The 13,932-nt window shown below is 36.6% G+C and overlaps 1 protein-coding gene across 1 annotated transcript in view; it reads right to left on the bottom strand.

Annotated features, from left to right (window-relative positions):
- The window catches only part of TFCP2L1 (transcription factor CP2 like 1), a 41,181-nt gene that overhangs the window by 7,082 nt on the left and 20,167 nt on the right, over nucleotides 1-13,932 (bottom strand). The window contains exons 3-12 of the mRNA XM_063288803.1: nucleotides 11,782-11,858; nucleotides 10,021-10,126; nucleotides 9,376-9,482; nucleotides 7,553-7,705; nucleotides 5,150-5,260; nucleotides 2,915-3,006; nucleotides 1,613-1,661; nucleotides 1,423-1,516; nucleotides 1,050-1,140; nucleotides 638-738 (exon numbers count right to left, since the gene is read on the bottom strand). Coding sequence (XP_063144873.1) covers nucleotides 638-738; nucleotides 1,050-1,140; nucleotides 1,423-1,516; nucleotides 1,613-1,661; nucleotides 2,915-3,006; nucleotides 5,150-5,260; nucleotides 7,553-7,705; nucleotides 9,376-9,482; nucleotides 10,021-10,126; nucleotides 11,782-11,858 — 981 coding nt within the window. The remainder of the gene's footprint in view (nucleotides 1-637; nucleotides 739-1,049; nucleotides 1,141-1,422; nucleotides 1,517-1,612; nucleotides 1,662-2,914; nucleotides 3,007-5,149; nucleotides 5,261-7,552; nucleotides 7,706-9,375; nucleotides 9,483-10,020; nucleotides 10,127-11,781; nucleotides 11,859-13,932) is intronic.

Genomic DNA, 13,932 nt, shown 5'->3' with positions numbered 1-13,932 from the left:
ATGGCATATATCATAGAAGTGTCCATAGATAAAATTCTGACTATTTTCAGATATTATAGGTGCAATGGATCTATGATGAACAAAAAACATTTTCACAGATTTTTTTTTCTTTACAGGCATTTGGTTATGGGAAGTGCAATAGGGTAGAAGGAAGATAATGGATGTGAAGCAAATAGTGGCAAGGAAAGAAACACTGAATAGTGAAAAAATATTTTAGTGTATTGTTTTAACATCCTTCTATGTAAAGCACTGTAATTGGAAAGCTCTGATACAACCATTCACTGTGATTAGAACCTAGAGCTGTCACTCAAAAATTACAACTCCCATCATTCCATTTTAGGATTTTTCTTATTCGAGAGCTTCTAGATTATTGTATTAATTTTTATAAAAACATTGTATCTGTGTTATGGAATCACTATTTAAAATTTCAGGAGGACTCAAGTTCTACATATGATCCATTCTGGAAAAACTCTCGACATGTCCTGAATCTTCCAGAATGTATCCAGCAGGATTTCCCTGAATCTAATGTAACTGCTAGATTTATACATTTTATAAAACCAGTTGAAGCTTCTTAAATTTTGTGAAAAGTGTAATAAAGCTCTGAAAAGGCTTCAGATTCTGCCCAAATAACACTTACTACAAAGATTACCATCTCCATTCTCTCGTTTTTGATGAAGATGAGACCGATTTTGCTCAGGTTCTTGACAGACATAAATGGTCATCTTAGGCCTTACATTCCTATGGGCAAAACAAAGTTTTCTGTTCAGTTTTGGCATTGTAAGCACACATACTGTTCTCCAAACTTAATCAACAATTTTATCATGACTGCCCAAGGATATGATCAGTATGACTTCTGATCGTTGTGTAGGAAGCCTATGTAATTAAACAGTTAGGCGTTTATGGGGGGGGACGTAACCTATGATGCTTACAGCAGCAATAGTAATCATTGATGATACAAAGTTACGATATTAAACTGGGCCTCTATCTTCCACAATATTCACATATTTAAATACACAATAACTGATGTAGGAATAAGAACAATAACAAACCTTCCTTTAATGGCATTAAAAAGTCGAATGCCATCAGCTGGGCCACAAATCTGAACGAAGTCTTCTTTGGACATCTTCAGTAAGTCGGCACCTATACATTTCAAGCAAAGATGATTTTCTTTTTCCTTCCAAGAGCATATCTTAAGAATACAGACCCACCTTTTACAGATGTGTTATGACAGATGCTTGCTGGTCATACATTCTAATTAGAAAATAGGGAGGGCAGGGACAGAAAAGGAGGAGTTTTTCACATAAGCATCAGAAAGCCATTGTATACAAATATGCATAGTTAAACTACTCTGCAGAAATGTCAGTACATGAACTATCCAAAGTACAGGTTTATCCCTTTTAAGTGTACATTAAACACACATACCTGAGAAACTTGAAAATAGTCTACAGAACTGAGAAAACCTATTTCGATGAAGCCACTGCTGAGCATCTTGAATAGAAGCAGAGGGAAGGAGATGCTACATTGCAAAAAGAATAAGAGGGTCTTGAAATGAACTGTTCATCAGTGTCCTAAAAAAGAAAAGCACCACATTAACATGATCTCAAATACTTACATCATTGCTGGGAGGCAGGAGCTCCACCTGATGAGTTGGAGAACTGTTGCTAAAAAACGTATAGAGTTGAGAAAAAAGAAAGCATTTTTAAATCTCTCATTAATAATGTTGGCCATTCCCCCCACCTCCACCATACAATCTGGTTGATATATTAAAAGATGTAAAATAAAATGTCTTTATTATTTTTTTTTCTAAATTTGAGCAATGTGTAAATGCATAGACACCTGATCCTGGTAGGAATAAGATTTGCTTGTGTCATATCAAGCATCTATGCTGATTAATGACCACAATAAAGTTTTAAAATAAAGTATCAAACATCTAAACTGCAACTTGGTTTTTTAAATCAATATGTCCGTACTTGGAGCTGAATCTCATTTAGGTGGTGGAAAAAGCTTTGGCATGGGCCAGATCTCTTCCCTCAAAGGTTGCGGTCTAGCAGATCCTATAAAGCATGCCTTTTCCATAGCAGCCCCTAGCCTGTGGAACACCCTTCCCTTGGGATCTGGCAGACCCTCACCCTTCATTTTTTGCTTTCCAGAAGGCTGTAAAAAGCTGGCTCTTCCTACAAGCATTGGGATACGATGCGGTTGGAGCCTAGGGCCCGTATATGGTGACATATTGGAGAATGTCAGGTTCTGTTACTGTATCTTGGATTTTTGTATTAGGAGTATTAGGAGTCCAGAGTTGTGGCTCATAAGATGGGTGGCCATATTTAATTAATTAAATAATTATTATTGTAGATTACTATTCTAGCAAGGTTTGAAATAGCTCACACTTATTTATAATGACAAGATCTTGAGATCCAGGGGTAATATATGGATCAGACTAAGACTAAGGGGAATCATGTCCAGATCTTCACTTAGCCTTAAAGCTTTCGACAGAACTAAGCAAATCACCAACTCTCAGCCCAACATATCTCACAAGTTCGTTACAAAGCTCAAATGGGGGGAGTGGGTTACATATCATATCTTGAGGTTCTTGAAGAAAGAACGGACATATATATCTAAAATAAAATAAAACTTCACCCTCTCCCCTTGCTAACAGTGGAAAAAAATCATCTAAAAACTCTCTTGCATGCATACTTTCTTACCCACATAGCTTTCAAATAAAGCAGAGTTGTGCAAGAGCTCAGCTGCGGAGGAATGGATCTTGCAATCTCAGTCCATCAACATTAATCTGGGCCTGAAAGCCAGGTTAAGCTCCTAATCTTTTACATTCGGAAGTGTTTAGAACACACAACCATAAAATCTCAAAATTGGGGTGCCTCTGTCAGCAGAAAAGATAAAAATATTTATCACGTACCCATCTCCAAGGCTGAAACTGTTTGGAGAGCTGTTGTAATTTGGAGATGGAGTGTTGTTCACTTGATAAGGTACATCTGGCCACGGGGAACACTGTTTAAACAAAACCAATTTGCTGAGAAAGAGAATCAGAAAATGCAATCTCATTCCATTTCAAAACTAGCTTTTATTGTGTCATCAATAGTAAAAAACATATTTATCATCACCTAGATACATACTCCAAATGTGATATTTTCTAATTTCTAATGGTGATCATATCTGCACTAGAATTCAAGCAACTACTCAAATGTTAAGAGTAAGCAGGGAATTAACCTAAAATTAGTTTTCCTAGTATTGTAGCTTTGCACATGGAGGAAACAAGCAAACAAAAAATCCTACTTCAGTTGCATATTCAGTGGGAAAAAGGCCTGCCAATTTATAGAAGCCAACACAGAATACAGTACATTGCAACCTCCTTTTACTATACACAACCATGTTATATATATTTTAAAGTGTACAAAATGAGTCTTACAAGAAAGCTAACACAAGTCTATCCACTCCCTTTTTTACACAGAAATCATTTTTAATCCTATGTTTAAATTATTATATTTTGTTACAGTATATAATTAAATTCTTAGCAAAATCTAACGTTGTAGGAGTAGCTGTTTATGCAGCTGAATGTTCCCTCTTTCTCCTCCACCCCCATCTCCCTCTGGCTGTGCTTCTGAAATATGCTTTAGAAATTCCCATACTATTGGGAGCAGAATTGTGGGTTTGCTGGTGACTGTAAGGGGTGCCACAACTGTGCCAGTTAAAAGGAATTCACCATTCATTTTCAATTGTACAAGAGGCAACCTATGCATTGCCTTAAGATTTCTCTTCACAGTAAATACAAATGTTAGCAAATATTTAACTTTTTTTTTTAAACAAGGACTCTATGACTTCCTGCTTCAAGGTGCTAAAGGTCATTCTCATCAACAGCAGGCCATCTTAATTTAGTAGTTCTTTAAAACTAGGTCACTTTCCATGCAGAAGTCTCACTGCCCTGAACTATTAGGCCACATAATGTAGCTGGCTAAATGACACAAACAGACATAAAAGGTTCTATGAATGAAACAGCAAATTTGTTTCAGCTCTTCTTTAAACATTAACTTTACCCTACTTTTTCAATATTTGTTTAATCTGGGTCTTGCAGCAATGTGAACTTTAAGACTAAAATGTCAAAATCCAATTAAGTCTCAAAAGAAGAATGAGACCAAAACTTCCCTGCAGACACAGAAAACATCTGCATATTGATCTGATTTTACTTTTGTGTGTTGAGATTGCCCAATAATGAAATGAAATAAAATGAAATTAACTACACAAATAAAAAAATTTAAAATGAATTAGAAGAGTTGAAAAAAAATCTTTAAGACAGAAATAAGCAGAGGATAATCCAGGATCCAAAAATTATTTTTAAAGATTTAAAAACCTGAGATCATCAGAAGACCTTCACTGTGTGCTGAAAGAACTGTAACCTATACATCAGTAAACCTCTCTAGGGAAGTCATTCTATAATCTGGATGTCCCCATTGTTAAGGCTCTGTTTCTACTAGCAACCCCCTTCATTCAGTGGAGGTACTCATCAAGAGGATTGTGGTTCCTTCTCACGTATTCTTTCTCTAGCACAACAGTACAGCCATTCTCCATCTGTATACCCAGCCTGGCACACTGTAAGTATCATTCTGAGGGAGTCTGCAGAATTATGCTTTTGAGAATACAGCACAATTGCACAGGCAGCCTACAGCACAGGTGTAGAAAGGTTGTTGTTCTTGTTGTTGTTGAGGTGGCAGTTTGGAAAGGGAATGGGTGGGAGTTTAACCTCAATTCCTTGCCAGAAGTGGCTTCTTCACTGCATCTAGTGGATTTCAGAAAATTACCTTAGTATTCAAGTGGGGACACTTCAAGCAACCTGATTCCAATTGGCTTAGAAAGTTAGTATTAGCTAGCCTGATATTTCACAATCTAGTAGAACCTCCATTTCAGCTCTTTGGAATGTTAAGAAGCATCATGGGTATTTATGGCACTTTAGGATGTATCAGTTTTGAATACAGGTCAAGCAGGTCATGCTGAGCGCCACCAAAACTTCAGACTTTAGCCCAATGTATCATTTTACTTCAAAAACAAACAATCTACAATATTGCCTTCTATACATATAAAATATGCAGTCTTTTGCATGCAATAACCATATAACACTGCAACTCTAGGACAGTGGTACCTCAGTGAGAATGGTTGTATCATAGGAAGGCTGATATTTCTCCCTTTCTTGAGTGGTTTTCTTCTCCATTTTTTCTCTGTCTGTTTTCTGTTTCCTATCTGCTCCTTTAGGCTATAAAAGTACATACAAGATTTTGTTTATCTTAAGCCAAGGATTGTTAAGCAGAAAGTGCAGATGGTTTTCTTGATAGCTGAAAAAAGTGACATTGAGGCATAATTTAATGGACATTCTTCACTTGTGTATATTTGCCATGGGGGACAGCACAGAAAACTAATTCTGTGAAGCTGGCATGGGGAATCTCTTCCAGATGTTGCTGAACTACAATTCCTGCCTGCTATGGCTCTGGTGAGAAATGCTGGTAGTCCAATAACATGTAGAGGGTGCTACAGTTTCTCTACCCCTGATGCAGCATACTTTCCATTAGCAATGGCATCAGTGAATAGAGCCACGGTGAACAGTATCTAGGACAAATCCAGTTTTTCTTCTACAAACCTTCAGTGTTTAAGCCACTCAACAAACCTAGAAGGCTCACAGATACTGCAATATTAAATGCCATCAAGTGAACTTCATGGCAGAAAGGATCCTATTTTTATTGGCAAACTGCCTTTTATAATTTTAACTTTATTGCACATAAAACAGCATCCCCAAAAAGTGTCTGTATCCCACTCTCCATTCCAAAAGTCATGCATACAGAGACATGCACAGATAGAGAGCCTTTGACAAGACGGTGCCCCAAAGAACATGCCCACCATCATTCAGAGGAACACAATCTATTATGTTAATCATCACTGGCTACTATTCCAGTTTGCTCAGTGATAGTTAGGATTCAATTTTCTTTCTAGTTTTTAACATATATTACTCTGGGAATTGGTCCAGAAGGGGATGCAGGACATGGAGTCACACAGTGATGAATAAATACAGGAGGGAATAGGCCAAGTCACATGAGCCAAGCATCTTTTTATAAATGCACAAATTATAGGAAACAAACAGGAAGAACTAGGAGTCTTAATGTAAATACAATTTAGTCAGCATTACAGAAGTCTGGTAGGATGAAACTCATGAGTAGAATGTAGAGATTGAATGATATAACTAATTCAAAAGTAATATGCCAGACAAAAGGGAAGTGCGCACATATGCTGTTATACAGGATTTTCAGCATGAGTGTCTATTTGGGAGCACTTTGTAAGAATACAAGGAAGGAGAAACAGCGAAAACAGTATTATGATGGTGTGCTATAGACCACCAAGCCAGAGAGAACTGGATGATCCCTCTTGGATAGCTTACAGAACTTGCAGGGAGAAGAAACATAATAATAATAGAAGACTTCAACCATCTGGAGAACTGTTGGAAACCAAGTGGGTCAGCACTGCAAGGTCTTCAAAGTTGGCCTGGCTGACTGCTTCATTTTCCAGACAAGAAAAAAGGAGACAGGCTTTCCTAGATCTGATCCTAACCATTTGAGAGCACTACCCAAGCAGTAAAAGCAATGGGAACTTCAGGAGAAAGTGGCCATGTCCCCTGAGGTTTAAGTTATATCAAAAACAGAAACTGAAGCAGTCATTTATGCAACCTAGATTTCAGGGGAGCCAATTTACACAGAATTAGAGAAGTACTAGGCAGGTTCCCATGAATGGAATCCGTATATCAAAGGAAGTGCAGGTTGGGAATAGTTCAAAACTAAGATGTTGTAAATACAATTTACCCCATTCTAATGAGAAAAAATGGAAGGAGATTAGGAAACAGTTCTGGATGCATAGGGAGCTTTTCAATGAACTAAGAACTAAGAGTTGAAAGAAGCATATAGAGGAAATTGAAGATGGGTGTCATCATCAAGATGTGTAACAGCACCTAGCTAATATCTTCTGAAAGAAAGTTAAAAAGAATTAAGCACAAAAGGAAACTTAGGCTCATAAATGAACTTAAAAGCAACCAAAACCTTTTTTTTTTTTGGCTATCGCAGTAGTGAAAGGAAAAACAGAATGTGGGCCTGCTGTTAGGAGGAGAGGATATGATAGCAACAGGTGATAGGAAGAGGGCAGCGTTCTTCTACTTTGCTCAGTCTTCTCCCCAAAGGGGATCCATCTGCAAATGGACCTATGCAGAATAAGTGACAAAAGGAGGGAATGACCACCAAGGGGAAGTAAAGAGATGGTTAAAAATTAATGAAAAATCTAAAATATAATATGTGATATCTATCATTTTCACTAAACAATCTCTACCCACCCCCAAAGTATGTGCCAATTTAAGCTACATACTTCCTTCTTTTCCTGAGAGCCTACAGATTCCCTCATATCTGTCCAATCACCCTCCCTTCAAGTGTTATGAAGTGAAGGAAAAAAAGAAACATCATTTGTAGCTCCTCTTTATGGCACAAAATTAATGGAAGTCAGATTAGCCACATACCTTAAACACTTTGATCTGGCAGCTTGCAGAATGTAAGTGTTCTGTATACTCGCCATTTTCATTCTGTTTAAACGTATCCATTTGTATTCGGAAGGGTACCCCTTTCTCCCCTCCATGTTTCCTTGGAGTAAATTCCGTACTAATACAGTGTACCTAGCCAAAAGAGATGTGCTTAGCATTCAAGTCCTAGATCATGCTGTTTGAGATTTGGGGTTTTTTTATAATAGAAATGTTTGACAAGCCCCATGTGGGGAAGCTGAACTAATAATGTAACTGACTGCTTAGCTATGGGAGAGGAATCAGTATTACCCAAATTACATTCTCCTTTCCATCAGCTCTTCTCTAAAGTAGCTATTTCCTTCTACCAAACATTAAAAAATGAAAAAGGTAACATTTGCCCTATCATTATCCATCTGGTGGCCAGATAATGCCAAAAGTATTAATAATTAAAAGTCCACTGGTAGTTTGGACACAACGTCAATATTGCTAACTGAATGCCGATATTGTTATGTTCAGGTGGTAGGGCTTCTTTTAATACTTAAAAAAAAGTTGGCTAAACATTTTTTTTTAATTTGGCTGACTCACTCTTTATGCAATATCCAGAGATACCCTTAAGCCCTCGATGTTAAAAAAAAAAAGTATTTTACTCCTCTGCTTGCAAAAAAATGAAAATTATGTAATCTCACAATACTTGGAATATAAAGGGCATAATATCACCTATTTGTATCTTCCATTAGTTCAGTTGAATTTTTTGATAGTGTTATATGTAAACTATGATTGAATCTTGAGATATATTGTTCCAGGCTGTTACCTTGTATTCTTGTTTCTTTCTTGCCTTACAGAATATTAAAAGTGAAAAAAAAATCAACTGAATTAATTATGGCATATATGTAGTACGTGCTCCTGAGGTCAGTAAGACAGTACTTGCTTCCACATCTTGGCATGCCAGGCAATTTTCCTTCTATGCAAGTGAATGAAGCTATATAGGCTTTGATGGAAATGGTGAAAAGGGAAAGGGACTATGTGCATTTTTGCAGCACATCAGCTGCCTGGGGGCAATGAGCAGCCATGTCTGGCCCTCAGCCAACCTGCAGCTCTTTCGTCATCATGCCACTCTGGTGTGCAGGCTGGAAAAGTGCCTGGGCTAAGGGAGCCCATCCATTCCCCCATCTCTGCAGTACCATCACTCTTCTGCCCTCTAACCTGGCAGAGTCAACCAAGGAGCCTCCTCCACACTGCCACCATCTTGATGCTCAGCTGATAAATATAATTTATAGTCCCAAAGGGGATTAATGCCACTGCAATTCGGAGCCCAAATTTTTAAAAAATGCACTTATTGTAAAGGAAAGAAAGGTGGATTTGGGAGGAATCCATTTTTAAATATAATTTAAGGGCAATCTGTCATGCCCATTTAGTAAACAGCCATGTCCTTACAAGTGTCATTTTATGAACAATCTCCTTTTTATAGCAGCCATTCCTCAAATTCCAAAATGTGCACACAAGCCCCCAAAGGTTGAATGTCACTATTAAATGCACTGTATAATCCTATTTTTACTGTCTTCTCACAATTTATTATCAACATAAAGATTCCAACCTCATTTTAAATTATATGGAGTTATTTCTTTCTGCTTTGGCCTGCTTTCTGGGCAACACAGAAAGAAATACCAGTTAAAGTTAAAGGGAGGCTGAACTAAAATTCTGCATCCAGATTCTCAATCCCATATATTCCCAACCAAATATGTCCCAAAGAATGTGAAAGAATAATGCTCTCTATTGACCTGAGACAAAACATATTCTGCTTATAGGGTATTTTCTTTCCTTACCTGAATAAACGCAGATGCTCTCTTAGATGGATCCCACAGAAATTCAACTGTATTCAACTGCGTGGGACTTGCTTTGGGATCTAAGATACCAACTGACAGTGGGATATCTGTAGAAGAAAACCCCTAAAATATTAAAAAAATTAAAATTGAAGAGCAGAAACATTGCAGTAGAATCACCAGATGCATTTGAAAGACCAGCCTGACCAGAATCACAACTAGTTGCAGAGTAAGAAACCTGGTCTTAGAGTTTCCATCTGAATGGGACTCCTGGAGTTGTATTTTGCAATCCTGGAGACCTAAAGTCTTCCCACCCTGTTTATACTTCTTCTGGTTTTCAATGTACAGATAAAGAGTTTGTTTATATTATCAGCAAAAATGGATGTGGTTATATAAAACCTACTTTTCTAACAGCTTTACCTAAAAGGTAGGGAATAAATATATTAATGCAAAAAGATAAATACAATTTATTGATATTAGAATGAAATCTAACAAAAGCAAAACATTGTTGGTTACTTCAAGACACCAACTCTTATCCAAATTGTGTCACTATACTTTTTACAAAGTATACTTTATAACTGTTGTATTTTAGAGGTAAGTCATACATTCAAGAAGGAACTAATGGATATCATAATGAAAAGTTCTCACCTATGTCAAGGATGCGGTCTCCAGGCCGACTCCATCTCCAGCCTTCTAGCTGTTGGTGCTCAGTATATTGCAAACGCCGATCATGAAAAACTACACGAATAATGCTCTGTGGAGAGAGAGGTGGATGAAATAATAAAGGAAGCTAGATGCATGTATTTTAAAAAATTACTATTTCTATGTCTAAGACAAAACTGATAAAATGCAATGTATATTTTATTTAAGGGGATGTGCAGAAATCACCCATCACCACACAGAAGAATACTTTAATTAAAATAAAATAAAATTTCTTTTCAGAATATACTGACAACCAGACATCTGGGATCTGGAAAACTGTATTGTTTAGTGCTATGGTATCTTATCATGTGGTATCCATAGCAGATAACTAGATCTCATATCCTACTTTGTAAATCATATCTTACTATCATAACTTATTTTGAACAAACCCTTGAAAGAACTAAACATCAAGAAAGTGGAGTATTTGGAGAAAGCTTGAACAATAGAATGGAGATCAATATTCTGAAATCTTCAGGAACTGTCAAAAGATAAAAGCAAGCAGCTTCTGTAATATGGGATATTAATTATTCCTCTGTATTTAATCAGACCATTTATTAAGGGAGAAGATCTTAGAAGTTAAGATTTGTATCCAAATGAAGAGTCCAAGAGAGATCCAAAACAATCCATGTTCTAGATATTGATTTGCATGTTATGAACTGTAGCCTTGCATGCATGAACTAGATGCATTGAGGATCCAGTGGCATTTGCAGGTTGCGCCTCTGATTGCAAAGTGGCTTGTTAAATTTCCAGCAGGATTCATGAAGTTTATGAACATTTGTTTGGGCAGGGTAGAAATATGCAGTCATTTTATTACATGTTTGGATTCCAAAATACAATATATAAACAAACACTGAATTCTTAAGTGACAGAGAAACTCCAAATTATAGTAATAAATTCTTCTCAAGCCATAAATTCACTGGTCTGCTGTGCTGACCAAGTAGTCAGCAAATTTCTGTTACCATACACTGGGGCAAATGTGGCATACTCTGGATGTTGTCAAAGACTACCTATAGACCAATATTATGAGTGGCAGCAATGGTGCAGAGGCAGTCTTACCAAGTCATGGTTTGTGTTTACCTGCAATTAAAAAATCAGTATCCCTTCATTTTATCTTTAATAGAAGTTGCATTATTGCAAATAAGGGAACAATCAGAGAATGTAGACGCTATTTCAATCCGAAATATGTTTAGCTTTGTGACCAGAGGACCAAAGGTCTACATCAGTAGTTTTCAGACAGTATTTCTTTCTAGGGATTCCTGAAACAGTGTTCATTGGGGATTCCTCAAAAAGGACCATGAGGTATTCAAGGTTCCTTAAAAATGATTTATGCATCATGGACAATAAGGTAGAATCCAAAAGAATCCTGGATTCATTCAGGTTCCTGGGGACCAACACACTTGGCTAACGGTGTGCCATGTACAAAAACTACACCTAGAACTGATTGTGAACTATTCTAACATGCGACGGGAATCTGGCAAAAGGCACAGATTAAATACTTACAGGTAATTTATGAAGGAAAGTTTCCTAGTAGTTGGGGAATTTAGAAAACCTCTGGTTTACACAAAGCCCTAGAGTTCCAATTACTTCAAAGTAAATCAGGAAACAGAGCAACCGCTATGGCCCTTGTACCCTTAAAGTATTTTCCAGCAGCATAATCTATATCCAGTAGCATGCCTATATGTGGCAGCAGGAAGAAAACATCCTTACCTTTACATATTTTGTGTTTAAATCTTGAAACTCTCCCAATTTCCTATTCTCAAGTAGACGGATTTCATATGACTGACCTAGGAGTTCAAGGAAACATTTCCAAGTTGTTTAAGCAAGTTGCAGCAAGAATAGCAAGAGACAGTTGCACCAGCCTCAATCATGCTTGGGAGAGGTGTTTTGGGTTTTGTTTTTGTTTGTTCCTTTTGACAATTTTCTCCTAATAAATGGTCAGACATTATTGCAACTTCTCCTTAATTAAAATATTGTGGTTTTGGTTACATCAATGATGTGGATATTCCAAGACTTTAGAAACTTCTATTTCCTTCCAAGAGAACTTGAAGCGTATTACATGGTCTAATTGCCATGTAATCATTTGGAAGAAGTCTTCCTAGACAGCTACATCCTTCAAACCAGCCGCAGCTCCAAGAATACACAAGCTTATGAAAATTTGCTATAACTGTTTCACCAATATGTGTTATTTCATTGTGTTGTATCACTGAAGTAAGATATTCTACCATTTAAAGCCACTGACCAATGGATCTTTGCCTCAGGAGTTATCAGGACAGGTTACTACTATAACTACGGAGGCTAATCCTAAAATAAGGGAATAAGCCCCAATGGGCAGTTTTGAGTAATCATGCATACATTTGCACTATTAACATTTTCAAAAGCCAGAAATATATTTGTTAACTGCAAATAGATGTATGGTAGCTACTAAACACTCCTCATAGCATAACTATGTATCACAGAAACCCTCAGCATGAAAATGAGCAGGTGTGTTTTTAGTAAATAACAATGGCTTTTCATTAATTCTAGAAATAGCTGTCAACATTTGTTTTGTTTTAGATTTGTCAGATGTTGCTATTAGCAACACAGCTGAATCTGGTCAGTAGTCTTTCAAAAAGGGTACAGAACTACTACAATTAATTGTAAGAGTTCAGTACAAGACAAGACCTCACATGGATTAAATCTGTTCTTCTATCATCAAGGTAAGAAATTGGCATGTATTTCCATGTATATAAGCCTGATCAGAAATATAAATGTACTTATTTTGGATATAATAAAGTCTGTTTGGTAACCAAATGTTGGGAACAAGAACAAAATTATATATACAATAAAACAAGCAACAGACACACAGAAACTGGTTTTTCAAGTTCCTCTTGTGATCACTTCCCCTCCTTGCACAAGAATGCAGTTCAATGTATAACAACGCAATCTAACTTGATAATCAGTATGCCTTCTGGTTTGACCAGTGAAGTTGATCTTCTAAAGAAAATTGTATCTTTCCCTTCTGCAGAGAAAAGAAAAATGCTACAGTTCTGGAATTTTGTCCAGAAACAATAGCTTTTTTTATTTTTTTGGTTACCCAAGTACCCACTGAAGTTCAAGTGATATGGGACCATGAGAATTATGGCATCAGCTATGGCTGAATGAAGAGCTCAAGAATAAGATGAAACTCTCTGGGAAAAAAAAGAGCTATAATCATTACTAGAGCTCTTCTGTATAACTCCATACACTTTATTAAGATTATCAAGAATAAAAAGAGATTCACTACAGAATACTTTAGCCCTTGTTTAATCTTCTTTATTCTGATATAGTTAATGATTGGTTACTGTCACCACAAATCAAATCATGCCTTTCATCTAATTGTGCAAAAAGTTTTTCACCCTATTTTTACCCAAGGAGTGCCAGAATTGTCATGGGAGAGAGAAATGGATGAATCAGTTGATACTATTTAGTACTGATCAGTACGAGAAGTACTGCCCATGGCATAGCATGCCACGACCTTGGAAGCATCATGTTGAAGTTGAGCAGGTCTGAATGTGATGGGCACATAAATGGAAAGCTGTCTGGGAACTCTTATGAAGGCTCCTTGAGTTCCTTAATTAAAAAGATAAGATATACAATACTCTCAATAAAATATATATTAAAATGGATGTTTAGTTTATTTAATTCACACTATGCAAAGTATTTAATTTAGAAATCTATTTCTAAATAAAAATTTAAAAAACTATATTAAGCAGAAAAATTTCATAGGTTGTCATAGTTCATAACTGTCTTTTTACTCCTCATAACTTCCAAAATTCTTCACTGGGAAGTCAGTGAAAAGCTTCAGTTTTGGTGAGTAAGAAAATAAAGTTCTGTTCAAAT

This window comes from Candoia aspera, chromosome 1 (assembly GCF_035149785.1).
Source record: "Candoia aspera isolate rCanAsp1 chromosome 1, rCanAsp1.hap2, whole genome shotgun sequence".
Classification (NCBI taxonomy): Eukaryota; Metazoa; Chordata; class Lepidosauria; order Squamata; family Boidae; genus Candoia; species Candoia aspera.
The sequence above is the reverse complement of the archived record's forward strand: the minus strand, read 5'-3'. Positions and strand labels throughout refer to the sequence as shown.